Source organism: Gopherus evgoodei, chromosome 13 (assembly GCF_007399415.2).
Source record: "Gopherus evgoodei ecotype Sinaloan lineage chromosome 13, rGopEvg1_v1.p, whole genome shotgun sequence".
In the NCBI taxonomy this organism is placed as follows: Eukaryota; Metazoa; Chordata; order Testudines; family Testudinidae; genus Gopherus; species Gopherus evgoodei.
The window spans coordinates 14,001,257-14,027,776 of NC_044334.1; the positions used below are offsets into that span (position 1 = coordinate 14,001,257).

The 26,520-nt window shown below is 42.3% G+C and overlaps 1 protein-coding gene across 3 annotated transcripts in view; it reads right to left on the reverse strand.

Annotated features, from left to right (window-relative positions):
* Positions 1-26,520, reverse strand: part of GALNT9 (polypeptide N-acetylgalactosaminyltransferase 9) — a 205,036-nt gene that overhangs the window by 85,755 nt on the left and 92,761 nt on the right. For all 3 annotated transcript variants that reach the window (XM_030583466.1, XM_030583467.1, XM_030583468.1), the window contains 2 exons: positions 23,524-23,721; positions 6,702-6,819 (listed from right to left, as the gene is read on the reverse strand). In XM_030583466.1, coding sequence (XP_030439326.1) covers positions 6,702-6,819; positions 23,524-23,721 — 316 coding nt within the window. The remainder of the gene's footprint in view (positions 1-6,701; positions 6,820-23,523; positions 23,722-26,520) is intronic.

Sequence of the window (26,520 nt, forward strand, 5' to 3'; positions counted from 1 at the left end):
GACTGCTCCCATCCTCCCTTGCTATATATGCCTATAAACTAGAAAGAGCAACAACTCATCCTCCTTATCTGTGGAGCCCTGGAGTAAGAGACAAGATCTTTACTGTGATGATTAACGGTTTGTTATAAAAAGATGGATCATAAACTCCTTGTATTAGGTCAAATCATAAACTGGGCTTTTAAAGTTTATGTGATCCCTTTCTAAACAATCAAGGGTATGCGTAGCTCCCACTAATAAGGGAACTTATATGAGGCTTGTAAACCACTCAGTTCCTTAATGAGTTGGAAGTCAATCTATTAGTCTGTTAGAACTATTTCTCTTCTCTAAACCATCTAAGGTATCCCCTGGATAATTTAATAATTTGGGACTATTACACCAAAGAGACTCCCATAAATATGACTTCTTCATAATTATTCCAAATGTTTGAACAAGAGATGTGCACAACTCAGATCCCAGTGGGCCATTCAAGGCCTGATCATGCCCGAAATGCATTGTACTGTACTGGGCTGACAAAGACTGGCGCTGACCTGAGTGTGCGGACAGACTGTGACTCCTGGAGACAGGGCTGATAGCTCTGCACTGTACCATTCACCATCCCTGTCTCCATCATCCTCCCCTTCCTGTGCATCCAGCTAGCTCTGCTGCCTGGGGCAGAGGGCAGTTGGAGCCATGGCCCCATTTTCTCTTCATCCCTCCCCCATTCCCTTCAGAGTGCTCGGAAGGAGAGCAGTACAGGGATTGTGGTTGTGCCTAGCTTCTGTGCTGAGGACATGGGGTAAGGGTGGGGTAAGGCTCTCCCCACCGAAACAAGAGCCAGCTACAATCTGATCTAATATTATACATATATGGGCCAAATTCTGCTTTTAGGTGCTCATGGATCACTCCCATCAACTTAAGCGGCAGTCTCATGAGCACACTAAGAGACAGAAAGCTTTAAATTTATTAGCTTTATGGTAATCATTGTACACCTGAAAAATAGGCTGTAGGAGAGGAGATTCTATAGCTGAAGTACACAAATTTCCCCTTGCTACATTTCACAGAATCATGCCATTCTGCTGTTTCCAACCCTGCAAACATATACTGGCTTCCCTGCAGACTCAATAGACACTCCCGGCTCCAGCCCACCTCTGGGAAAAATCACAGAGATTTTTTACAAAGATGCTAGAGTGGGTGCTGGTTAATTCCAGGCTTCCATACAGCTAGGGCAGGTGTGAAATTTGCATAACCTCCATCAGCTGACCAGGAGCATTACATATTATGCACCGGTTACTCAAAATGGGAAATCTCTTATGTTAACTATTTAATTGTCCCCGTCTACCAACTATTGATTAGGGAAAACCCATTAGCGAAATACCCAAGAAGATAATATTTGTAATAAAGGATATATTTAAGGAGGATTAGTTGGATTACCATACAGTATCCTAACCAAATCAGGCTCATTAGTTACACTGGCTTTTCCAATTTCACTTTATTAAAATAATTTAAATGAAGGTTCATTAGATGTAATATAATCTAGCTGGAGCGCTCCACGAATAATCCCTTTGCTTTTAGCATGAACACAGCATTTGCAAAGACATTTAAAGGATTTTTTTAATTGATGGCCACTTCTCCTTCCCCTCCCTCCTCTCTGCGCCTTTATTTGTTCATTGTTTTTTCCCCTTCTTCACTCCTGTCCCATCTCTCTGCTCTTTCTCTTGTCCCATATCCAAAAGTCTCTGCTAAACTGAACACAAACTCCAGTGTGGGGGTAGATTCTCCTCTTCCATTGTATGGGTGCATGGAACAAGAGAAGCAGCCACCCCTTCCTACCTCTGCACAGACTGCATAATTCAGAGGGCAATATGGAGTCAGTGTGGCCAGATCTGACAGTATTTGGTGTTATTCTTAAAGCATCAGCTCACGTGATTTTGCACAAAGCTCAGATTTTATTTTATTTTATTTTATTTTTAAAGAAAGAACATTTCTAGCCCTGGTAGTCATGGAGAAAAACTTCAAAACATCAAGTGTGAACACCTGAAAAGTTCAAGCACTAGAGGGCAAAAAAAACCACAAAACCCAAATTTATGACTGTTTTTGAATTGTTGTGGGTTTTTTTCAGCTTGATCCATGGTTTTTGAACACGTGGGGTTGGCCATGCTGTGCAGACTAACTAGGCATTCAGTTTTGGACATCTTGACCCTAAGAGCCTGGTTTTCCAGAAGTGCTGAGAACTAGCCATTCTAGCTGAAGCCAGTAGGGACTGCATGTGCTTGAGCACCTCTGGAAACCAGGCCCTAGCCTGGCATTCTGGAGCCAGGCACCCAAAAGTAGAGAGCAATTTTCAAAATCTTGGCCCAAATGACTGCCCAGGGTCAGACACGTGGGCAGCAGAAACAGGCACGGGACTCTAGATTTCATAATCCTATTAGAACCCTTTCTTCTATTTACTGGGAGTTTTCATCACACACTGCAAGTTCTTCTCATACAAGGAAGAATGACAATTTTCAGATTCCTTCCCAGGATTATTCATCAGTTCCTATACAGTGCTGCCAAGATGTTCAATTTATTCTTTAAGCAGCCATATGGAAAAAGTTTCAAGCAGCTCAAAGCCCTGCTGAGTGAGAAAGGAAAGCTCAGGAGCTCACATAGCCCGGATAATTTCCTGATCCTCTTACATCGCCTAAGAAAAACAGAATGAATTGTGGTAGTAGCAGATCTGCCCCAAACCTGCAGTCAGCACCTCATCCAACTATGGGTACCCTACTCCAACAGTCCCATTACGGACTCCATTGCTGGAATAACAAATATGTGCAAACATACATCTCTCACAGGGATCACCTCTCCTAGCCTGTTGGTGTGAAGGTTTGCATTTATTTTATATAAACGAGCTGGCTGGATTAATTTGAGGGTTAATGTTCCAGCAGGAGCAGTATGCATGCTTTAATGAGCACACTGCATACACTGGGGGCGTGCTGGTGTGTGAGAGAGAGGAAGCGATTAAACACTCTGCTTTATAATGAGGAGACTGTGTTCTAGTGACATTAAGTGGCCTAGTTTTCAGAAGTGCTGACCTCTGACAGGTCCTTTGGGCTTGTGGGTGTGCAGCACCCTTGAAAATCACAGCAAAGGATCATAATATACTGAAGCTGCAATATGCTGGGCAGCTCTGGCTTAATGTAGACAGACACTGTCCTTAACTAAGGAGTCCATATTTTGCAGTACATCTTTACCTCTTGGGAGCATTTCTTGCTGTTTCTATGGTGCTGCTTTACGTGAGCACATTCCCCAATAAGGACCAGATCTCCTTAGCCCAGAAGGCAGCCTGAGTAACTGGGCTAAGAGCTGGGGAGATGCATGAAGGGAAATGAAGACCAAGCCATTGAGCCCTGAGGCTGCAGTGTTCTCTGTGGTAGCATCATGCTGCTCCTTGGCTGGGGAAATGAGCAGAGAAGACAACAAGAGAATCCTCAAAGCACTGGATGTTACAGTCTCATCCCTAGTGCACGGGCAGATGGAGAGGTCCTGTAGAGCTGAGCTCTCTGCGAGGCAGCGGGGTGGGCATGCCCCATTGTGCAACAGGGAACTATCCCTAAAGCCTATACAGCGGAATCACTCCTCCTTGTACAGTGGAGCCACCCTGAATTCAATCCTGGGGGAGCCTTCATGGCGATAGGGATGAGCCACAATTTCCCCTTAAGTCCTTATTTTGCAAAGAATGCCCCTGGAGAGTTCAGAGATACATGGACCTTCTAGATAAAGAAGAATGGATCCCAGAATTAAAAAATTAATAATGGCTTAGATACAAGTGATCCTGACACGATCACATTGATAATGTGCAAACAGAATAAAGTCCAGACCAGTAATATAACGAAGAAGACAGGTCACTGGTACAGGGCAATCTGAATTGCTTGGCAAACTGGGTGCAAACAATATGCATTTAAACACAGCTAAATGTAAATACATACTTCCAGGAACAAAAAACATAGGCCACAGGACTCTATCCTGGGAAACAGTGACTCTGAAGAAAATGTGCAGTTCATGGTGGATAATCTGTTGAACAGGAGGTCCTAGTAGTGACCAAAAGGGTTAATATGATTCTCAGATGCATAAGCAGAGGAATCTCTAGTAGGAGTACAGAGGGTAGTTTACCACTGTATTTGGAACTGATGTGGCCATTGCTGGAATACTCTGTTCAGTCCAGTTCTGGCGTCCACTATTCAAGAAGGATGTTGATACATTGAAAAGGGTTCAGAGAAGAGACATGAGAATGATTAAAGGATTAGAAAAAATGCTTTATAACGATCGACTCAAGAAGCTCAATCTATTTAGCTTAACAAAGGGAAGATTAAAAGACGACTTGATTACAGTCTGTAAGTCCTTACATGGTGAATTTTTTTTTGACAATGGACTCTTCAGTGTAGCAGAGAGAGGGATAACACAACGTAGTGGCTGGAAGTTGAAGCTAGACAAATTCAGGCTGGAAATAAGAGTTACATTTTTAACAGTGAGAGTAATTAACTATTGGAACAATTTACCCAGGGTCTAGTGGATTCTCCATCACTGGCAGTTTTTCAGTAAAGACAGGATGTTTTTCCAAATGATTTGCTCCGGGAATTATTTTGGGGGAGTTCTATGGCCTGTGTTGTACAGGAGGTCAGGCTAGATTATCACAATAGTTTGGCCTTAAAGTCTACGAATTGTTAGTGGATTGCAATCCTGCACATGATATAGAGAGTATACTCCCATTTATCCAAACCCCTATTATTTGAACCCTTTATCTTGTCCCCCAACGAGATACATGCTGCAGAGGGCATATGTCTCACGCTGGGGGTGAATGAAGGGACTTGGATAATGCAGGGAGGTTTGGATAATGGAGTGGAGACCCCCAGCCAGGACTGAGAGGAGGAGGAGGAATCCCCAGCTGCTGCTGGATGGTTCCTGTGGCAGTGCAGGGAGCCCTCTGCAGTCCGGCTGTCATGGTATGGAGTGAGCATGGCCATGACAGTGGAGCTGCAGAGGGCTCCCGGTGCTGCTGCAGGGCCAAGGACACGTGGCTCCCGCAGATACAAGGTGCAGAAATGGGGGTGGGGAGGCTGCAGTCCTGGCAGGGCAGAGCAGTGACCCCAAGCCAGGACTGTGAGGAGGAGGAGGAGGAGGAAGATGAACCCCTGGCCATGGGGAAAACCACCCTGCTGCTGAATGAGTCCTGCCCTCTCCAATATCTGAATGAAATCTCTGTCCCCCATGCTATTTGGATAATTGGGACTATTTTTGTTTGTGTGCGCACATGCACACACACGTCTGATATATATGCTACAATGAGCAAATGGAGTAAATTAGCTTAACTCAGGGGAGATAAAAATAATTAAAAAAATAAACAGATTAAAAAAATAAATTGGAGAGTTTTTTATTCAAATTAAATAAAGGGGTTTTTAATATAAACCTATTTAAAATTAAATTTGAAATTTTGGCAATCCATGCTAAGGCCTAAAACCCGACTATAATATATTAAACCAGTTTCAATTTATTAATAAAATATTAAGCAGTACATGCTTGTTGCAAAGTTTCTTTAAAATTCAAACCACTGAACTGATGGAAGTTACTGGTCAAGCACCTGGAACCAGAGCTGTTGAAGTGCTAAACCAGCTTTTGACAGCAGTCGCCTCTTCTGAATGTTCAGAAAGAACATACCCTTCATTTCAGCTAATTCAACTAGATCAGTTTGATTATCTATTTCATTCAAAGATAAGAAACTAATTGGGAGATGAAAGAGCAGGAAAGCTGCTTTTCCTCTTCCAATTTATGAATAAATGCTAGGTGTGAGAGAATGAGATCTACTAGCTCTAAAATCTTGATGGACATGGTGACCAGAAACAAACAATTCAATTCACTAACTACAGATGATACTTCCTTTGTTTAATAAATGAAAAAATGTTTTGATAAACTTTTTGATAATTTTTGTCTCGTGTATCTAGCACATTTAAGGTAATTTTATTTAACTACAATACTCTTGTTGTGCATTTTAGCTGAATTTTAATTTCCATCTATGTAGAGCTTGAACCAAATTGATCATCTAGTAAATAAGAAGTTTTTTTTCCTAATATAAACAAAAATGTAAAAATTAAGAATTTTAATAAATGCAAATTAAGCTATAAAACAGCTTAAAAATGTGCCTAGATATAATGTATCCTCCTGGTTAGCAAAAGAAAGTAACAAATGTAGTGTAACGGCTATACATAATTGTCAATCACCATGTTTTAATAGTTACCAGCCAATGATAATCAGTATTTCTTTAGGAAAATAACTAAAAACTACAAAGGCAAAACAAGATTAAAATTGATTATTTAAATCAAGGTTTCCTGATTGCTGATTTAAACCATAATTAACACTGGTGATTTAAATCAAACCACCCTGGCATAGGCCCACTGAAGTCAATGCAGCTATGCTGATTTATTACAGCTGAGGATCTGGCCCAGTGAGCTGAACCACAGACACAGAGTAAAAACCATACTGCTGAATTCTATGAATTTGCACAGTGTTAGCGGGACCATGATCAATCTCTTATTGTGGTTGTGTGTGGTTTTACTATTGTTTTGATTCTTCTGCAATACCAGCCACCTCTATGTAGTAAACCAAAAGATAGCGGACAGTTCTGTAGGGCCAAGCATTCCTCTTGTGCTCTGTACACAGGTACTACATGAAATTTCTCATTTGCTACTCACCCTCATGCCCAGTTCAATATTTTCTCCCCCATAGACCTCCATGCCAGGGTCAAGCAGACCAATCTCCCCGAAGTACTCTCGGTCTACCACAAACGAACATCCAATCATTGCTGGTGTCCTGCCCAGAAAAAGGAGGAGAAAAACAAAGGTGTTTAAACAGTATATAACAGAACCTGATTATAGTGAGCTCTGACATAAATAAACAAACTACTGCAGAGCTGCCCCAAATTCTTTTAGGGCCAAATTCACCCCTGTGCAGAGGGCCAGCAGAACCCAATTAAACCCTTTACGGGGGAGATTAAGGCCCAATCCAGCAATGATCTTCACTTGAAGCACATGAGTATCCCCTGCTCAGGCAGAAGTCCCTGCAAGTAGAGCACTCGCTGAAAGGCTTTTGATGGATCAAGGTGTTAAGTGGTATGTAGACTTTTTGCTGGCACTCTGCACGTGAATGAATTTCACCCCTCATAAAGTCGTTGGGGGGCGGGGGGGTGGGATGCATTTTTAGAGAAAAACTCTAAAGAGGAAAACTCACCAAGAAAAGAGAAAACAACCCCAGTGCTGCGCTTTGAAAAGATCAAAAGTTTACACGCAACCCTGGAGCTAGGTCTGAAACCTTTAATGTAAAGTAACTTAATACTCCTTTTAAAGAGATGTTCCAAAGAAATCAAAGCATCCAGAAACTGCTGTAAAAATCATGTGCTTCTTAGAGCTCAGCAGAACTTCTCCCGTACTTCCTTGTCACAAAGAGTTCACGTCAAAACTGATAATAAAATTGTGGCATTCATTACTCATCTCTGTTTTTTTTCCAGCTGCACCGTAATGCAAGGAGTCATCATGGTTTTGTACAACTTGTAGCTTTCATAGCATCTCACTTATTTAAAACAAATCCCCACAACTTTTAATTTATATTATAAGCATGAAAATTGTACCAGCAAATGGCAAACAAGTAACAGTTGCTAATTACATTTTACAATATTTCCCATGCATTTCATCTGCAGTAACTATACCTCCCCTTAGCTGAGAAGGCAGAAATTGCCTAGAGTTTCTGGGGGCATCTTTGCTTGTTGGGTACCTTGAGTAAAATGCTCCATTGTGATGTTGCATAACCACACATTCCTCCCCTTCCATAACTTTACATGGGCACATGGGAGAATGGCGAGGTGCATTAGCAACTGTCTGACTGAGCAAAATGGTCTGGCAACTTTCTGGCCTTGTACATACAAAAACACACACACTGATGACAAATCCATCAACAGTACAAAAATAACCGTAAAAAGCTATTACCCTTTTACTTGGAAGAAGATCCAATTTGCTCCTTCATTAGACCTTGACCCCAAACTTGCACTAATGAAATTTTAATACTGCCTTTGATGTTTAATAGCTTTTTTTAATTACTGAAGTGATATTTCACTGATATGCAACAAGTATCTCCCTTCACCTTATGTTTTTAAAAAATACTACTAATGATGTGATGAACTGGAATGCCAAGCCCCTGCCAAGTGTGTAATGACTTTATTATTGCTCAGAGTTCCAAAATAAACTTAACTAAATTACAAAAGAAAATGCCACAAGATCAGTTGGCACCACGTTTATTTGCATCTCAAATTCTTGCTGCCATGCTATGGGCCCTCATCCTGCAATGTGATACACTGGGACAGACCCATGCAGCTGTGCAGAGTCCCACTGATTTCAGCAGGGCTCTATGTGACTCACATTGCAGGTTCAGGACCTTCATCAGGAAAAGCCAGGGCTGTAAAAGCACAAATGTTTTAGGCTGCAGCAAGGATAAATGATTAGAATAATTGGTCATGTCCCTGTTCCCATTAACATTAATGTGAGTTTGGCCATTCAATAGCTGCAGCATTGTTCCCAAGGGCCCAATCAAAAGCCCACTGAAGTCGATGGAAAGAGTCCCATTGACTTCATGGGCTTTGGATCAGGCTCAAAGTTTGCTAACACTGCTTTTCTAATAGATGGGAGAAAATTCCATCTATGGCCTTGGTTTTAGAAACAGTCCATACACAGTGTCTCTGAAAAGAAAGAGGATGAAGACGACCTGAAACATATTTTATTTACTGTGAAAATCCAGCAGACCCCTCTCCTTTCTTTAATGGCTTGTTGCTAAAAGGTCAGCTCACCCTTACCAGGTAACCTAGCTTTTCCAGTGAGCATCCAAAGCCACAAAACATAAACTAGAAGCAGGTGGCATCTGAGGATCATATTCATCAGCTGGTTTCATATGCAGATAACATATTGCCAACGGTGGCAACATCAGATTAATGTTTGAATTGAATGCATCCACTGGTAGCAGCAGGTGGCCGCAGTGATGGTGTCATCACATAAGCTCCCTTTTGCCATCAGGAGTTTGTTGCCTATATGGCAGGAGGTTAAAAAACCTTAAACAAATGGCCAAGTAAATAGATATATACAACAATTCTTCCCTGCTGGGCTTGAAATGTATCTAACATCTAAAAAGACAGCCCGACCTATGGAAGGAACTATCTGGTGCCCTTGAAAAGGTTTATTTGCTGAGGCACTGCTATTACTTATCTATAATGGATTCTATTGTAACACTCACATTGCTGGTACAGCTTCAGCTGTCTCCCTCTTTCTCTGCTGGCCATTTCAGCCTCTCACATCATTACCAGGCTATCCTGCACTGCACACCATTTCCCTGATGTTTTCTCTGCATAATTGAAAAAGGCAGCTGTTGATGGAAACACATTTGATCAGCGCTATTTTCTGACACGGAGACTGAAATGGCTTGATTAGCTCCTGGCTCTCGTCTCGCCCTTCTCCCCAAACATTACCCAATAAACTTCGCAGGTAGCAAGCTGAACTAGTTTAAGAAACGAATATAAAAAAACACTGTGAGCATTTTGCTTCCACAAATGAATTTGGTTTGAGGGGGAGACATTAGAAAAAGGTGACAATTCTAAAAGAAAATGTCATTTTTACTGCATGCGAAACATCTGCAGCCAGGGGCTCTGCAGGCAAGACTTTCAATAGTGACTAGTGATTTGGGGCGCCTCAGTGTTTATGTGGCCAACCTGAGACACCTCAGGGGGCTTGATTTTCACAGAGTGGGTGCTCAACACCCTTTGCAACTCCAACGTCCAGCTGAGAATCCAAAAAGAGAGGCCTCCCAAATCACTAGTCACCCTGGAGAGACTTGGTCATCAAAATCCATGAGCGAAGCAGGTCAGGACTTACCAGCCTTTGGAGGGGTAACCACCAAGAAAACCCAGAGTGCTGCAGGAAGTGCTGTGGGTAACACTCTTTCTCCTACACAAGCACTAAGCGAATGCCACAGGGCCCTGAGCTGTTGAAGGTATTGGGCCAGATTCTCAACTGGTGTCAAATGACTCAGTGCTGTTGATTTCAATGGAGTCTCACTGATTTACACCAGCTGAGGATCTGGCCTCTTTTTGGCTGTGATATCAAACTAAGCCCCTAATCTCTAAGGTAATTAAACAGCCCCTGACAATTGTACAATAGGAACATTTGTCCTGGTCAAATTCCAGTTTGGGTAAATACAACATGCTTTCCTAAATACCTGTTACAGGTTTAATGGTACACGGTACGTGTATTTTGCCCGTGCTCTGACACACCCTGCATGTAAAGAAATAACACCTCTTTGCAGGTCACAAGATGCTATGTGAATTTAGGATATTATTGTAGTAGGTCCCCATCTCTGAATTTAACTAGCAGATTACAGCATGCTGAAGAGAAGCATTAGTAAGAGGAAACTAGGTTCAAGACATATGATGGGATTTGTCTTAGATCAGTGGTTCTCAAACTAGGGCTGCTGCTTGCTTAGGGAAAGCCCCTGGAGGGCTGGGCCAGTTTGTTTACCTACCGCGTCTGCAGGTTCGGCCGATCGTGGCTCCCACTGGCTGCGATTCACCGCTCCAGACCAATGGGGGTTGCAGGAGGCGGCACGGGCTGAGGGATGTGCTGGCCACTGCTTCCCGCAGCCCCCACTGGCCTGGAGCTGCGAACTGCAGCCAGTGGGAGCCGCAATCGGCCAAACCTGCAGACGCGACAAGTAAACAAGCCGGCCCGGCCCACCAGAGGCTTTCCCTGAACAAGTGGCGGCCCTAGTTTGAGAACCACTGTCTTAGATTCTACATTTCTAGCAGTAAAGTGTGTGCAGTTTCCTTTAGATTAATGACTGGTTGGAAGAGCTGGTGGCCTGAAACTTTGCCCTGGGCCATTAACCTCTCATGTCATTAATTCCTAAGGAAATGCCCCATGTTGAGGATGTTGCTACCATTATAATTTACATATACTGCTAATATACTTCTCTCCGATGAGGGAAAAAAATCCTTTCACTGTCTGAATACGCCTATTCTGAAACTATGTTCCTGCACAGAGTGTGCATGTAGTAGAAGTGTTTTGATAATTCCACAAGAATTAATTCAAAATAATTCAAAATAGTGCATATAAGGTGATTAACCAGCAATCAGAATTTTACTATCAACAGACTTTTAGTTCATGCTTCTCCACCCCAGAAAGGGGAAAAAATCTTGAGGATGAGAGACAACAAAACCTGGAGATGTTCATTTCAATGGAAATTATAGAATCAAAGAATTAGATTGGACTGGAAGGGACCTTGAGAGGTCATCTAGTCCAGTCCCCTGCACTCATGGTAGGACTAAGTATTATCGAAACAATCTCTGACAAACTCCCTAGGCAATTTATTCCAATGGTTAATGACCCTGACAGTTAGGAAGTTTTTCCTAACATCCAATCTAAACCTTCCTTGTGGTGATTTAAACCCATTGCTTCTTGTCCTATCCTCAGAAGTTAAGAAGAACTATTCTTCTCCCTCCTCCTTGTAACAACCTTCTATATACTTGAAAACTGTTATCATGTCCCCTCTTGGTCTTCTCTCTCCAGGCTAAATAAACCCAATTTTTTCAATCTTCCCTCATTGGTCAGGTTTTCTAGATGTATTCAGTGTCTGAAATTTGAGCAGCATTGGTTAGTTTTGATTGCACACGTCCATCAATCTGGTAGCGTTTTTGTTCCCTGACTAGATGAGAGTGACTCTCCAAACCAGCTTCCTGGTAAGTCAAGTCATGTTTACAAGGTCAAAAGGTGCTCTCCACAAATATATTCGCTTGTTTCTGCAGACACTCCTGGTGATAAACCTGTTTTCCAGAATATTCACGGAGGATGAGATTCGTTCCTTTATAGACAACCTGTGCAAAGCACATGCATCAAACATGTCCCATTGTGAGGTCATAAGTGTGACTTACATAATTTATAAGTCTTTTGTTGGCCAGCTGCAGAGGAGTGAATTTGATTTAGGAACTGGAATAAAAAAGGAATGCGAATAAAGCTGAAGCAAATTCAGTAGTTTTGAAAAGAGGCAAGTATCTGAGCAAACCATTAGTTGTTTACCAAGCTCTAATGATGATGAGCCGAAAAATCAATTGGTCACATGCTTAAGTGCTTTTCTGGACCTGGGCCACAGTGATCAGCATCTTGCAAGAGGAAGCCTTTAGTTTGGAATCAGTGTGATTCCCTTTTGCATTCCCCAAAAAGATTAACAGGAAGCAGCTTCTTCCCGCAATAAAATGCTTCCCCTTGGGGACTCATTTCTTTTTCCTCCCTAATGAGGAACAATATCTTCAGGCACACAGACTTCTCCCAGATGCTGGGTCCTCTCTCGCAGGAAAATGTCTTTTGCAGCTGTTGACGCTGTACAATAAAGCAGTGACTCTTCAATTAAATAAGGCTGAGTATAAATTTTCTGGATGTGACTGTGTGCTCATCTTTCTCTCTATGGGCAAAAGAGACATACTTCGTTTGTTTCCCCACCCCCACCCCCTCCTACCTTTTTATTTATTTTGATTTAAAATAAACAAGCCCACACAAATCCCAGAACCCCCAACAAAATGTAAAAAATACAAACCATGACCACAAAAGAGAGACAGCAGCAGATACAACACAATGCAGCCCTTTGTGTAGGAAGGTAAAACAAAAATTCCAATCATCCCTCTCTTCCTCTCTTCATTTCCATATGGCAGTATGGAGCCCACAGTCACCAAATAGTAGCTTCAGAAATTGTACAGAAAATCATTCTTGTACAAGACTGTGGTCTATAGAGCAGGGAGCCAGAAGTCAGGAGTCCTGGGCTTTCTTCTCAGATTTGTCGTGACTCATTGCAAGACCTTGGCTAATTCACTCAGGGCTTGAGCACCTGCAGATTTCATTATTTTCAGCTGGAGTTTTGGGGGTTCAGCCCTTAACCTCTCCACATTTTGGTTCACCCAAGTGTTAACTAGCTATTATGCTACTGCACAGTACAGTGGATTGGTAACGGGACTGTGAGTCAGGAGACCTGGCTTTTGTTCCCAGCTCTGTCACTCATCTACTCTTCAATCAAAGGAGGACAGCAATACTGGGTGATATTTTCAGAAGTGCCTCAGTAGCTTAGAGGCCCAAGTCTCATTTTCAAAAGCGACTTAGGCACTTCGGATCCTGCATCTTACTGAAAGTCACGGTTGACTTAAGCTCCTCAGTCACTTTTTAAAATGGCAACTTTTGGTTCTTAAGTTACTGAGGCACTTCTGAAAACGTGACCCCTGCCTTGCCTTGGAAAAGCACTCAGAGCTCATCAGGTGGAAAGCACCACCAAGAACTGCAGTGCACATGTACTACTATTGCCTGCCTACTTCCCAGGGGTGTTGAGAGACTGTCTTTTCAAAATGTTTTGAGACAATCCAGTGGCAGGTAATATAAGCACCAAGTATTCGTGACAGCAGTGGCAAAACGATAAGGTTAGAAACAGAGAATACAATGGCTTTTTGTTCTGGCATGGGTCAAGCTTTGAAATGCTGTCTGAGGAATCGATAGTATTGGCCGGGGAAGGATACTGTGCAGTTAATTTGTGTAAATTACTTTAAGATATTCTTCAATGAACACAACTTGAAATCCTTTTGTGTCAGGGGGAATATCGATGTCAAAGCCAGAGCTCAGCAAGGACAGAGGAGCTGAACTAGTTTTGACCTCATGTCTCTGTGACCTTAGGTGTGAACAAGAACAGACCATCTTGTACGTTGCTCCTCCAGGCTGGTGTTTGGGAGTAATGCCCCTGCACCCCGCTTTCCTAAACAAACTGGAGGATACTACTTGGTGGATTCCTCAAGAACAAAACAGATCAAATGACAGAGAAAATGAAGAGCATTAGATTGATATATAAATATTGCTTGAAATAACAGATTATTTTTCCCCTCCAAAAAGTCATTTGATTTGCAGCCAAGCTGCATTTGAAATACTTCAGGGGACGTGCACACACACACACACTTCCCAATATACCTGACCGAAAAGAGTGCAGTTCAAAAAATGCATCACACCCAAAATATTTCAGCTTTCTACTGCCTGGCTGCATTGCCAATTTTTCCTTTTGATTTAGGTGCATAAGCAGCACCTTGACTTCTGATGATGGATCAGTGGGAAAACTGCATGGCACCTGTGTAAGCATTTATTTTTCCTACAAATCATGTCCTGTGTAAAGAGCAGTCACACGGGCTCTGAGATATGAACTCAAGGACAGATTCTGTGTTCTGGAGCTGCACGAGCAGGCAAGCTTAACAATGGCAAGGTTTGAAAATCCCATTGGAGAGAGGCTACAAAAACAGTTAGCTTTATAAACGGGGAACTGGGATGAGAAATGGACTCTTGACGACACATGGCAGTAAAGGTGATTTTTTGGTTTTTTTTGGACTAGTAATAATTGGAGGTCAGAATCTTAAAGAATAAACCAGGAATGGTTCTGTTCTATGCTTTTGTAAACCGACAGCCAAAAAAGATGTCTGCCAATGAACTGATTAGTACAGCACAGCACTTTCTTTCCCAAAGGACTTTACAGATGAGCCTTACTTTGATTTCAGTTACACTGATATAAATCCAGAGTAGCTCCACTACAGTCAGTAGAATTTACCAGTGTAAACAAGATCAGAATTAGGCCCAATACCTGTCTAAGCCAGGCTCTCTCTCACCATGGAAATACAAAGGAGACCACACTCCCATGGCATTTTGGAAGCTCATTTTTATACATCAGTGTGTCACAACACACTTGCTGGAGTTTGCTGACTGTGGGGATTCCTGACAGCACTCTGGTGGTACAAAGCCATGGCATATTAAGCAATCAGTGAAAACATATGCAATGCTGTATTACACCGCTGCTGCGGTAGGAAGATAAAATGAAAGGCGAGGCCATGCTTGGCTGGGTGCAGCTGACTAATGACTCCAGTATTCGTGGCTGCTGATAATGAAGTCAAACACAGAGCAGTCCATCAAAAGACAGGGCAGGTGAGGAAAACAGGGCCCCCAGATAAAGCTCAATACATTAGGTGCTTTCCTTTCTGTTCTATATCTTGCTGCAGAAAGAAAACCCTCAAGGAATCAGTATGGTCCAGTGCATGGCCATTTAAAGTCCTCTGAAAGAGGGTTCTGTGTTATACATTTTCTTGCAATGTCATAGGGTTTAGGGAGTGTTTTCTAAGAAACACGAATGGAAAATGACATGATGAAAGTAGTGCATCAAAATAGCGATCTGCACGTTAATCTTTACTTTAAGGGTGACTCACATCTGAAAAGGCAAATACAGAAAATAGACTGCCCAAGCATCCTTTCTGGGGAACATCAACTGTCCGAAATATCAGAGTATTAACATGGGATGAAATAAGATCCAGATTTAACCTTATCCTTTAGCCAAGGTTTTTAAAGCTTTATCTCAAACTCAACCTTTCCTGAGGTTTGAAAATACTTGACCAAACTTTAGCGTCACTATTTTCATTTTTGTTGCATTCGGCTCATCCAGATTCCATCTGCTACTGGAACTGGAACACCTAAGATGACGTCACATTGCATGTACCGGACCTGATTGCCCATATGGTGCCTCAGTGATTTCAAAGAGGCTCTACATTGGCAAATCCCTGTACCTGCATGAAGTACCTCTGAAGTCAGTGGGGTTCTGTGTGGATGCAGGGGCCCATCCACCCCCAACAAGCTGCAGAATTGTACCTTAAGAGCCAAAACGCCACAAGCAAGCATATTCTGTGTGATACGAATCTGGGAAGAAATAAATCAATCTCACGGGGCAGCCTGTTCTTACAAAATGTCAAACCCGATTTTGCAGATTCAAGATGTTTGGATTGTACGAGTAAGTACCAAAAGTTCCGACTGCTTAACCGCATCTGCACCCGTGAGCAGCTGTTGGTTTAATCACCACTAACAGTAACGCTTTGTGAAAAAAGAGAAATATTTGCCCTCCACAATTCTGGAGGACGGGGAAGAGGAATATTAGCTATTAGCTAGGACTAAGTGATCTCAGGATTTCCTTCATGACAAGCAGCATCAAAACCTTACAAATGTTAAGACTCTAAAGTCCTTCATTTAGGCCAAAACCTCCTTCTAGATTAACTGACACAGGAATCATGACAGCTGCATACAACTTGAGAACAACCTGTTCTCCACCACTCGAACTATCTGCCACGTCATCAGAGTCCTGGCGCACTTTAAAATAGGATTGCCAATTTCGGTTGGATGCATTCCTGAAGATTTCACGACATGACATAATCTTTAATTCCTGGAGACTCCAGGCCAATCCTGGAGGCTTGGCAACCCTACTTTAAAAGGCTACGCAGCACATCAGGGTGTGAGACGCACAAGAGATCAGCTGGACACCAGGCCAATTTTCAAAAAGAAATTGGCCCAGAACTTTTTGCCATAGAAATGCAAGGGGATGTCTACTCTGAAGTGAGGCACAATCCTACCAGCCCAGGTAAGCAGATGTGTGATAGTGGGGCTCACGCTAGCACGCTAAAAATAGCTGTATGGATCCTCAGCACTGGCAGAGGCTCAGGCTAGTCACTTGAGCGTGGACCTAGGAAGTAAGGTGGGCTTGAGCCTGGGTGGTTGGCCTGGATGCCTGCCACTGCTGCAACGCCCAGGCAATTATTCTTAGCATGCTGGTGTAAGCCCTGCTACCGTGAGTCCTGCTAGCATGGTAGGCTCACTACCACCTGCAGAGCAAACATACTCTAAAGGTACGTCTACACTGCAGTTAAAAACCTGCGGCTGACCTGTGCCAGCCGACATGGGCTCGCAGGGCTCAGGCTGCAGGGCTGTTTAACATGGTGTAGACATTCAGGCTGTGGATGTCCAAATGCAGTGTAGACATAACCTAAGAGACATGCAGTAAAAAAAACCCCAACCACAATGAATTGGGAGCAATACTGAGTCAGTAACCAAAGATGAAATCTTCCTCATGAGTTTCAGACAAAAAAATCTCTAAAAATTGTGAGAGAATTTAATGATGCTTTTCCGTCATCATAATGCCTGGGCTCCAGCAATACAGATAGAAGCATAATAACCTAATTCAGCAAAACTCAGATTTAAACACCAACCATTTCTTCCTTTAAGCCTGTGTGGTGTGACTTTCCTTTCTTTGTATTCTGATATGCAAGGTCTACTTCCTCCCATCCTCCCAATTTCCTTGCATAATCCTCTAGCTGTCTATTGAAAAAGGCAAAAACAACCGTTGTGGTAGATGAAAAGCAAGCTGTTTCCTAGGAAATGTATTAGACCATCTAAATACAGGGATATCTGGAGAGAGGATCAAACTCATGTAAAGAGCTAATAAAAAGGTGGAAATTAATTTTTAAAAAATATATTCTCCCCTCTGGATATCCCAGGATCCTAATATTATTAGCTTGGAAGATTATCAAGAATCTCTCTCTTTTGATGGAGAAAGGCATTATACTTAATATAAGCACTGGGAAAGAGCTACTTTTTCCACTCCATCAATTTGTTTCCCCAGTTAATCCTGCCTTCTGCCTCTGAGTTCTTAACAGACAAACGGTGAAATCTTGGCCCTGTTAAAGTTGGTGGGAATTTTGGAATTTACTTCAATGGGGCAAGGATGTCCCTTTAAGGAGTCAGTTCAGATGTCTCAAAATGGGGTTCAAGACCTGCACAGTCAGCAAAGAGAGCTTTCAATGACGTAGGCGGTATGGGAATGGATTTAGAAGAGATAACTATTCTATCGGCAGACATACTGCTTATAGGAGCTAAAGTTCTCATTTTTATTCTTCTGTTTACATTTTGAAGACTTTTTTATCCTTTTGTCTCCTAAAAAAAAGGAAATATTTGTCTTTTCTTTTCTTCCTTTCCATCTGCCGTTTTGAAGAATGGAATTATATGATAAGAGTTGGGTGGGAAACAGTTTTCCCGACCCACAAGAATTTTCGAGATTTCAAAAAAATTTTCCATCCCTACTTGAGATCAAAGGTTGAAATCTCACAAATTTCTGCACAGGAAACATCTGAAACAAACAACCAAACCAAACGAACAAACCTGGATATGGTTACTTGAAACATTTAGTTTAAAACCTGACCTTTTTATTTTTTAAAAACCATTTCCCTCCTATAAATTAACTGAAATTTCTCAACAAAAAGTCCTTTCAAACCAATAATGGAGCTTTTTCATTTAAAAAGTGTTGAAACAGGGCATTCTGACAATTCTCAAACTCTGTTACCAAAACATTTCAAAATAGGGAATCCACTGAAACCAACCTTTTCCCATGAAATGTTTTCATTTTGACAAATCAGCATTTTTCCAATGAAAAATGGTTCACTGAAAAATTCCTGATCAAGTCTTTAAATGACATTTGACAGAATGAAATTTAAACACACACACGCATAAATATAGGCCTGACTTTCAAGACTGCTGAACAGCTGCAATTGGGACTAGGTTCTCAAAAGGTTTTCAACATATAACAGCTCCCTTGGTTCTGAAGGAGATGTGGGAGAATTCTCCACAGTCCTCAACAGGAGCTGAATCTCCACCGGCTCCATTGAGACCATTGGGAACTTCTGGGTACTGAGCTGTTTTGAAAATCTGGCTTTACACAAATACTCAGTCTGCAACTCCTAAAATAGGCTTGCAGTTAACGTTTATAGTGTAGCTACCATGTGTCTATGGAAGTGTTTCATTTGGGGGGGTTGGGGGGGGAATAACGACACTAATGGGACAGGACGAGGCCTGCCAATCTCTTCGCAGGTTCATTTGTTTTCTCCATGAAAGTCTGCAGGGTTCTCACTAATTGGAAAATAGCAGGGATGTCTTCGACAGTTTAATAAATGCTTTTAGTTGAAACCAGAGCTTTTCTTAAGTAGAGCTAAAACTGTTCCCACGTTTTCCTAGCTATACACTGTAAATCTTAAAGTTTGGGAGATGCTTGGCATGAGTCTGCTATGCCATCAGATCAGGACGACAGTGTTTGACACTCATATTGCACGTACTTGGCATGGAGATGGGGGTCAGGGTGGAAAAGAAGGATGGCCTAGTGCTAAGGGCACTTGCCTGGGCACCTGTAGACCCTGCCCTTCCAAATTCTTCTGTGACTGCGGGCAAGCCACTTGGGGCCAGGTTTTCAAAGTATTTAGATGCCTAAAAAAACAGACAGACCACTAATGGGATTTGAAAAAGGCCTAGGCATCTAACTCCCTTGGGAGTTAGGTATTTTAAAAACCCTGTTAGGCAACAATCTGCATCTTGAAATGCTTAAATACCTTTGAAAATCTGGCCCTTAGTCTCTCTGTGCCTCAGTTCTCATCTATAAAATGGGCATAGTGGTATTTCCTTACTTCACAGAGATGCTGTGAGGATGAATCTGTTGACAATTGTGAGGTCTAAGCCTTGGTTCGCTTTACCTGATGCTTCATTAGCATGATATTTTAAGGAACGTGAAAACAGAACTGAGAGGCAAACTTGGTTGCTTTGAAATAAACGAATAAATATGTGATTGCTGTGACTAATGCCCTGAATGCCAGTGTTGTGATAGCAACTCCTTGCTGACCCCAGAGAATGGGGGAAAGTATGTTTTCCTCCGATTCCCCTTTCCTTCTGACAAAGCTGCTCAGAACTGGTATATATTGTCTAGTTAGCAAGCCTCCTCCACTGGGAGCTGTAAAGGCCAGCTCCAAAAAGGACTTCCTGTTTCTCTTCATCAGTTTCACACCGAAACAATGATAAAAGACAAAAACACCATATCACCCAGGGGTGAACACTTTGAACAAAATGATCACTCCCTATCGGACTTCTTAGTCCTAATCCTCAAAGGAAACCTGCACAATGCTTTCAAAAGATGAGTCTAAATTCATAACTCTGATAGACATTAAAAATCATGGTCTTATAAAGACACTGGCTATATGGTTGATTACAACAATTTGCAACCCACCAACCCTCCTCTGTCTTCTGACTGCAGAGGTACTGACTGCCCACTTTACCAGGAACGATCTCTTGCAACATCTGTTAACTCCTTACGCTTAATAGTCTGTTCCACCTTGTATTAAGCTGTGACATTCTGATTAGCTTTCCCAGACCTGAAGAAGAGCTCTGTGTAAGCTCAAAGGCTTGTCTCTTTCACCAACAGAAGGTGGTCTAATAAAAGCTATTACCTCTCCCACCTTGTCTCGCTTCATCAGTGGCACTTTCATACACGCCTTTTCCATTACTGTTACTACTGTGTGCCTGGTGCAGATACTTATATGACTGAAATGCTATAAAGCTGGATTGCATTTAAACTGCATAGCAGACTAGCTTGATGGCTTGTTTGGATGCTTGATATTTGAAGAATAAATGTTACGGCTGGCAAGAAAACAAGAATTCTGTTTTGTGAAAAAATTCAAAATTTGTTTTCATTTTTTATCAGAACCAAAAAAAGAACTTATAAAATTTTCCATTAAAATAAAAAAAGCAGTGTTTAGGGCACTCATCTGGGACGTGGGAGGCCCAGGTTCAAATCCTTGTTCTCCCTGATTTAGAGCTGGAACTTTAAGCTGGGTCTCCCATATCCCAGATGTGTGCCCTAACAACCAGGCTATTGGCCATTCTGGATCAGTGTCTGTTTATTTGTCTCTCTCTGTCCCCAATACCTTGGACCTGGGAAACTTGCCCAACTAAAGGTTCATCAAAACATACATTTCCACATAAAGGTTCCGTTTTGAGGAACTGGCATTTTCCAGTGAAAAAACCTTTCACTGAAAAATTCCCTCTATTAAAAAGGACTGCAAGTCCAGCAGCATGTCACATTTCTGGACATGCACTGACTGCCCATCAGCAATCCGAGCTATGTTGATTTAGTGTCGATATTAGATGGATGTCCAATTCCTTACGCTCCCTTGAAAATCTCAACCTTAAACTTTTTTGAGGCACTTGCTCCCAGCGAGATTAGTCAGCATTCACGGCTTGACACTGATGCCTGCATTTCAGTGCATATAATTCATCATTTTACAAGAGACACTCATGTAATCAGAACATCTCTGTGTCCCAGGTATTTGGTAATCAGGGTCAGGCACCCAATTCTAGCACTGCTGTCTCATCTCTCTCTGGGCAGCTTATGTATTGTTCAGCTGGAGAGTTTCTTCACTTAGGTTCTGCACAGAATAAAATTGCTGCTCTTGGGAACTAGACACTTAAATGCATCAGATTTCAACAACACTACTCCTGTGTTTGTGGGCCTGGCTTTCCACTGCATTAATCCAGTTTGATGCCACTGTAACCCTATTGAGATCACGGCATAAAACTGGAGTAAAGCAGTGGCGAATCAGACCCTGTATATTTAAAGTGAAATGGACTCTTCCAGTATTTCAAGAAACAAACATGATCCCTTCCTTCCTTTTCCTCTGCCAAAGGATCTTGAGGCTGATTTTCAGAGATGCTGAGTAAGTATAGCTTGCACTGACATCAGGTGGCATGCTGGATGCTCAGGACAGCAACAAATCAGGTCCACAATGACAATAGGAACTTCCTAAAGTGAGATTTCATGGTTCAGCCTCTTCTGATGCACAATCATTGTCCCCAGTATGGTAGATGTTCAAGACACTGGAACAATGTATATGAAAATTAATATTGTGATTTTATTTATATCCCAGAGGCAATGAGGCATGTACTGTCCCTTGGGAACACAGAACAAATACTGATTTCAGAAACTAAAGCCTTGGTTGATGTATTTTCTCCATTAATAAACTATTTCCAAGAGCTGAATGGAAAAATAAAACAACAACTGCACTTTAAAAACAATGTGAGAAAAGCAGGCAAGTTATCCAGGAAAACTGATTTCCTAAGTAATTACTCTCTAGTTTATTGAGGCTTCACACAGTGCAAAGGGTCAGTGATGAAGGACTGTGCTGCTCTGTGATAAATAAGGTTAATGTTACGGTACAGTTCCGTGCTGTGGTCATGAGGCAAAGGCAGGAATCTAAGAGCAATTTCAAGGTTTGCTCTGAAGCAGAAGGACACTTTCCTGTACATGAGCTTGACGCTGCGCTTTGGCTCCAACCAGCAAAGCATTCAGACTTGGCTGAAAGCAGTGGGACTACTCAGGTGCTTAAAGTTAAGCACATGCTTAAGTGCATTTCTGGATCAGGGCCAGCACGCTCAATATCTTGCAGGACTGAGCCCTGAAAAGGAAAGTAGATCTCCATGTTACTCAGAGACTGCACTGGGGCAGTATGTCTGAGCAGAAGTGCTAAAGGGCCCAGACCCAGGCTAGATTCTCCCATCAACCTAGCACTGCTTACTCCAGGGGTTAAGTTGGCTTAACTACATCACTCAGGGATGTGGATTTTTCACACCCTGAGCAAAGTAGCTGGGTTGACCTAACTTTTTTTAGTGTGGACCTGGCTCTGGGCTACTCACACATTGTCGCGGTTGCCAAACCTCAGCAAAACCCTGTCTTGTTCATGATGAACTCTGCAATGTTTGCACAGGTTTGGAGTGAAATGACACTTTCCAGTATGAGAGCTCAGTCCTTCAAGGTGTAGAGAAGAATAAGGTGCATGCCAGGAATAAAAGCTTCCACCCCGTTTTTAATATATTTCCAGCACAATGTGTGCCGGAAGAGAATCATTTAGCATTGCATACAGAACCTTTAACACGATACATTAATTTTGTCTAGATATTTTTAGTTAACATACACATTCTCACTAGCCACAGCTGATGCAACTGGCCAACCTTTCAGTTCACCTTGAAAGCTTCAAGGTATTGGGTGAAACTCCATAATATCTGAAATGTGAACAGGGTCCTGGTTAGCAAATTGTACCAATAGACTACACATTGCCTGAAAGCCACAGCTTAGCCAGGATCTCTGAAGGACCTAAGCCATCATATATACCAGCACGTTAACACAGTAGGTGCAGTTAGATGGCAACAAATGGTGCCAAGACACAAACATTTTGTTTGCAATCATAAGGCATCCAAAACTATATGAAAAAGCCAACAGAATATTAGTCCTTGGATATCAAGGTGATTGGTGCCTGGGGAATACGATCGAGAGAGAGAGAGAGAGAGAGAGACACACACACACACACACACACAAGGTTGGGCAGGCAGATGGGATAGGGATTGTGCCTTCTTTTCCTTGGAAAACACTTTGATTATGTGAATAAGTAACAAAAGCTAAAGGAGCTATGGCATGTACCTGGCTAGAGCTGTGACCTTTACACACCGAGGGCCCTATTTCTAACCTCTGCACATCCATTATGCCCTCAAAATCCTGCGTTTGCACATGGCAATATGGTAAATGCACACATAGTTAAATACCTCTTTGGCATATGCACTTGTAGGTTTTGAAGACCCCCACAAGCAAGTACGTGTGTTTATGGGCAATGTTTGTTCTGCCTACCTTTACTAGTCCTGTAGAGAGCCTGCAGCACATCCTCCCTTACCTTGCACAGCAGCAGGCAGCAGCTGAAATGGAAACAATGTTAGCGACAAAGCAATTGCACTGGTGATTCACCTGATAGGAGCAGACTCGTCCCCTTTATCGAGCCAATCCTGGGGTGGGATTATATACATGCACCAGAGTCCCCAGTTGTAGCCATGGGCAGCATTGGCGTACTGCTGCACTTCAAAAGTGTTGTACTTGATGTTGTCAATAGCTGGTAGGATGATTCGCTTTCGATCTTCTTTGATCCGGGTAAGCGCTGGTTCCACCCTGGAGACAATAAAAATAGCAAAAGTGTTTTCTGGCCATTCAATAATCCATTAGAAATCTGATAAAGTGAACAATGAAGTTCTGTAATGCTGCAAGCAATGACACAGAGAGGCAGCCCTTCAGTGCAGCTTAGAGTGATTTAATGTGGGTTAGTGTCGCACACAACAGAGACAGGGGGTTTGGTGCAGATAATTTGTGCAGACACAGCTCCGCAATTGCATGGAATTGATGGATCAGAGGAATTAAATGTCGTCATTTTATCTTCAAGGTCACTAGTTTGGATCCAGCCTGGTCAGTGGTGACTAGTGATTTAGCAACCAAAAGTTTCCCCTGATGCCTTTTCAGTGGCCATTGTGAAATGAGTTGGGGTTCCCATTCCTCTTCCTCATGGGACAGGGTATATATAATTTGTAAAAACACCATCAGAATTAGCACTAATTGATGTCCTGGTTGGCTGTCTCTGGAAGGAGCCTGAAGGGATGAGGGGACGATTTGGTCTTGATGGTGCTTGAAGAACAGAACTCACCAAGGGCTGAATGAGTCTGAAGACGCTATTAATTGTTTTTGAAGAACTGGTCCCTCCAGCTCAGGGGTCGACTGGCAAGCCTGCTCTGTACCTTCTATACCACAAGCATCGAGAGAGGACTTCAACCCCCAGGCTTTTCAGTCGAGCAGCTTTCACAAATACTATAATCATTTCAAAATACTTACGCTGGTGAAGCGCTTTGCAAAGGAAACTAAGCTCCAGCGAGTTTCAGAACATGCTAAAAATACTGCACGTTATCCCTCAGTGAAGTGCTAGGTAAATATTAACTTACAGATAGGGAAATGGAGGCAAGGAGGGTCACTGGTTGGTGCAAGGCCACAAAGCAAATCAGTGGCAGGTCTGGGAGAAGAACTCAGCAATTCCCAGCTCCTACTGCCTTTCTAGTCCCTTAGATAATGCTCCCTTTTCCAGAAAACATAAACAATTAAGGATGAACCTAAACACTGAAGATTTTACAAAACTCAAACATCTTTTTTATCTTTTTTTTTTTTTTTTTTTTTTTTGTGGAAGCAGCGGTTTGTTGGATTCACAAAACTCATCTGAGGTTAAACACTCATTTTCCATGATTTAAAAAGTCATGCTTTGCTTTGTTTTTAAGTGAAATTATTTTTTCTCTTTGCTGACTTTAGGTTTGTTCCCACATATCTTGCGTATTAGGTATAAAAGTTGTACAGACAGACACCAGATACGTTGAGAAACCATCCCCAAGTCTCGTCGTGAAATGCATCCTCTCTGGTTTTCTGCTTCCTTCCATTTGCTGAAACATCAAGGGTCCAATCCTGCAAGGTGCGAAGCGTGCCAAGCAATCTTAGCTCACAGCAGGAGTAAAGGGGTGATCAGCTTCTCTGAAGAACTGCTCAGCACCTTGCAGAATCAGGTTCCATATGCACCTGAGCTGTGATTGTTCCTTAGGCATTCGTACCAATGGTGTTTTTTTTAATTGCATGTCGTTTAAATAGGCAATACACCCAAAGCACAAAGCAGTATATTTTTCTGCTGGAGGGACAAGTAACATTGGCTTGGATTGCTGGACTGCAGTACATTAGTTAAGATGCCAATTTGCAGGATCTTTGGACCAGACTCATGCACATTCACACAGTGTCAGTGTGACCTAACAAATCAGGATAAATAACAGCTTTGCCATTTATACAAGATTACAGTTATGAGATTAACTGTCTTTGAAGGACAGTGGGTGTCCAAAGGAAAAGCTCCTGATAGTCTAAGAAAGCAGGGTGGAATTCAAAAAGATGGATCTGCACAGCATTCTGAAATTATATCTGTGCTTGTCAGGCTACAGGCATCAGGAAACACACAGAAAACGCTCACCAAAGTGACTGAGGTGTCAGCCAGCCACGCTTCCCCTATCACAGAGCGTGTGCCTCCACTCACTCCAATAATAATTGCTGTGAATAATTTCAGCGGGAGCATCTCCCACTCTGGTTCTGCCTGAAAAATGAAAGATTTGAAAATACCAAACAGGTGCAGGTGTCACTAATGACACACCACTAATTGCTTATCTGCAAGAGGAGCCCTCCTCTTGTTGTGACATATGTTACATAAGAAGTCACCTTGGTGCATCTTATTGTCAAATAAGAGCCATCTGAGGAAAGAGCCCTAAGGGATTTATGGGCTTTCCAGAAAAGAGAGAGGGATTTTTTCCCCCTCTTTCTTCTCAGAGTTGATAAATGGGTTGGAGCATCTTGCCGTTAATAGTGTTATTCATCTTATGTGCGTTTATCTGCAATAACTATGAAGCTATGGTCTGCAATGTGGTGCAGTGGATAGGAATGTGCCACTGACCTCCAGTATAATCTTAGGTAAGACACTTCACGGGTCTGTGTCTCAGGCTATGTCTATTCTGTCCTGCAGCTTGGACTACGGGGGGAGGGTGTAGGGGTCTGAATAGCTGCGCTATAACTGCCCTCTGTAGATGTGGCAGAGATGAACTAAAAGGTTCCTAGTTCACATCAATGTAGCCGTCTTCAAACTGGACTATGTTCATGTGAACTAGGAACCTTTTCAGTTTGTGGCCGCATGGACATTTTTTTTCATTTTGACTTGTTTTGTTTTGGGTCATTTTTGGATGTTTTCTGACACCCTCACCTTTTTTTATGTTACTTTTTTAAACGAGACACCATTTCCAAACAAAACAAAAATCAAAACCTTTCTTTTTGAGCCATTTCAATTTTTCCCCCCAATTTTTTTCCAGCTGAAGCTATTTGGCTGAATTTGACCCATTTACCAAAAAAAAG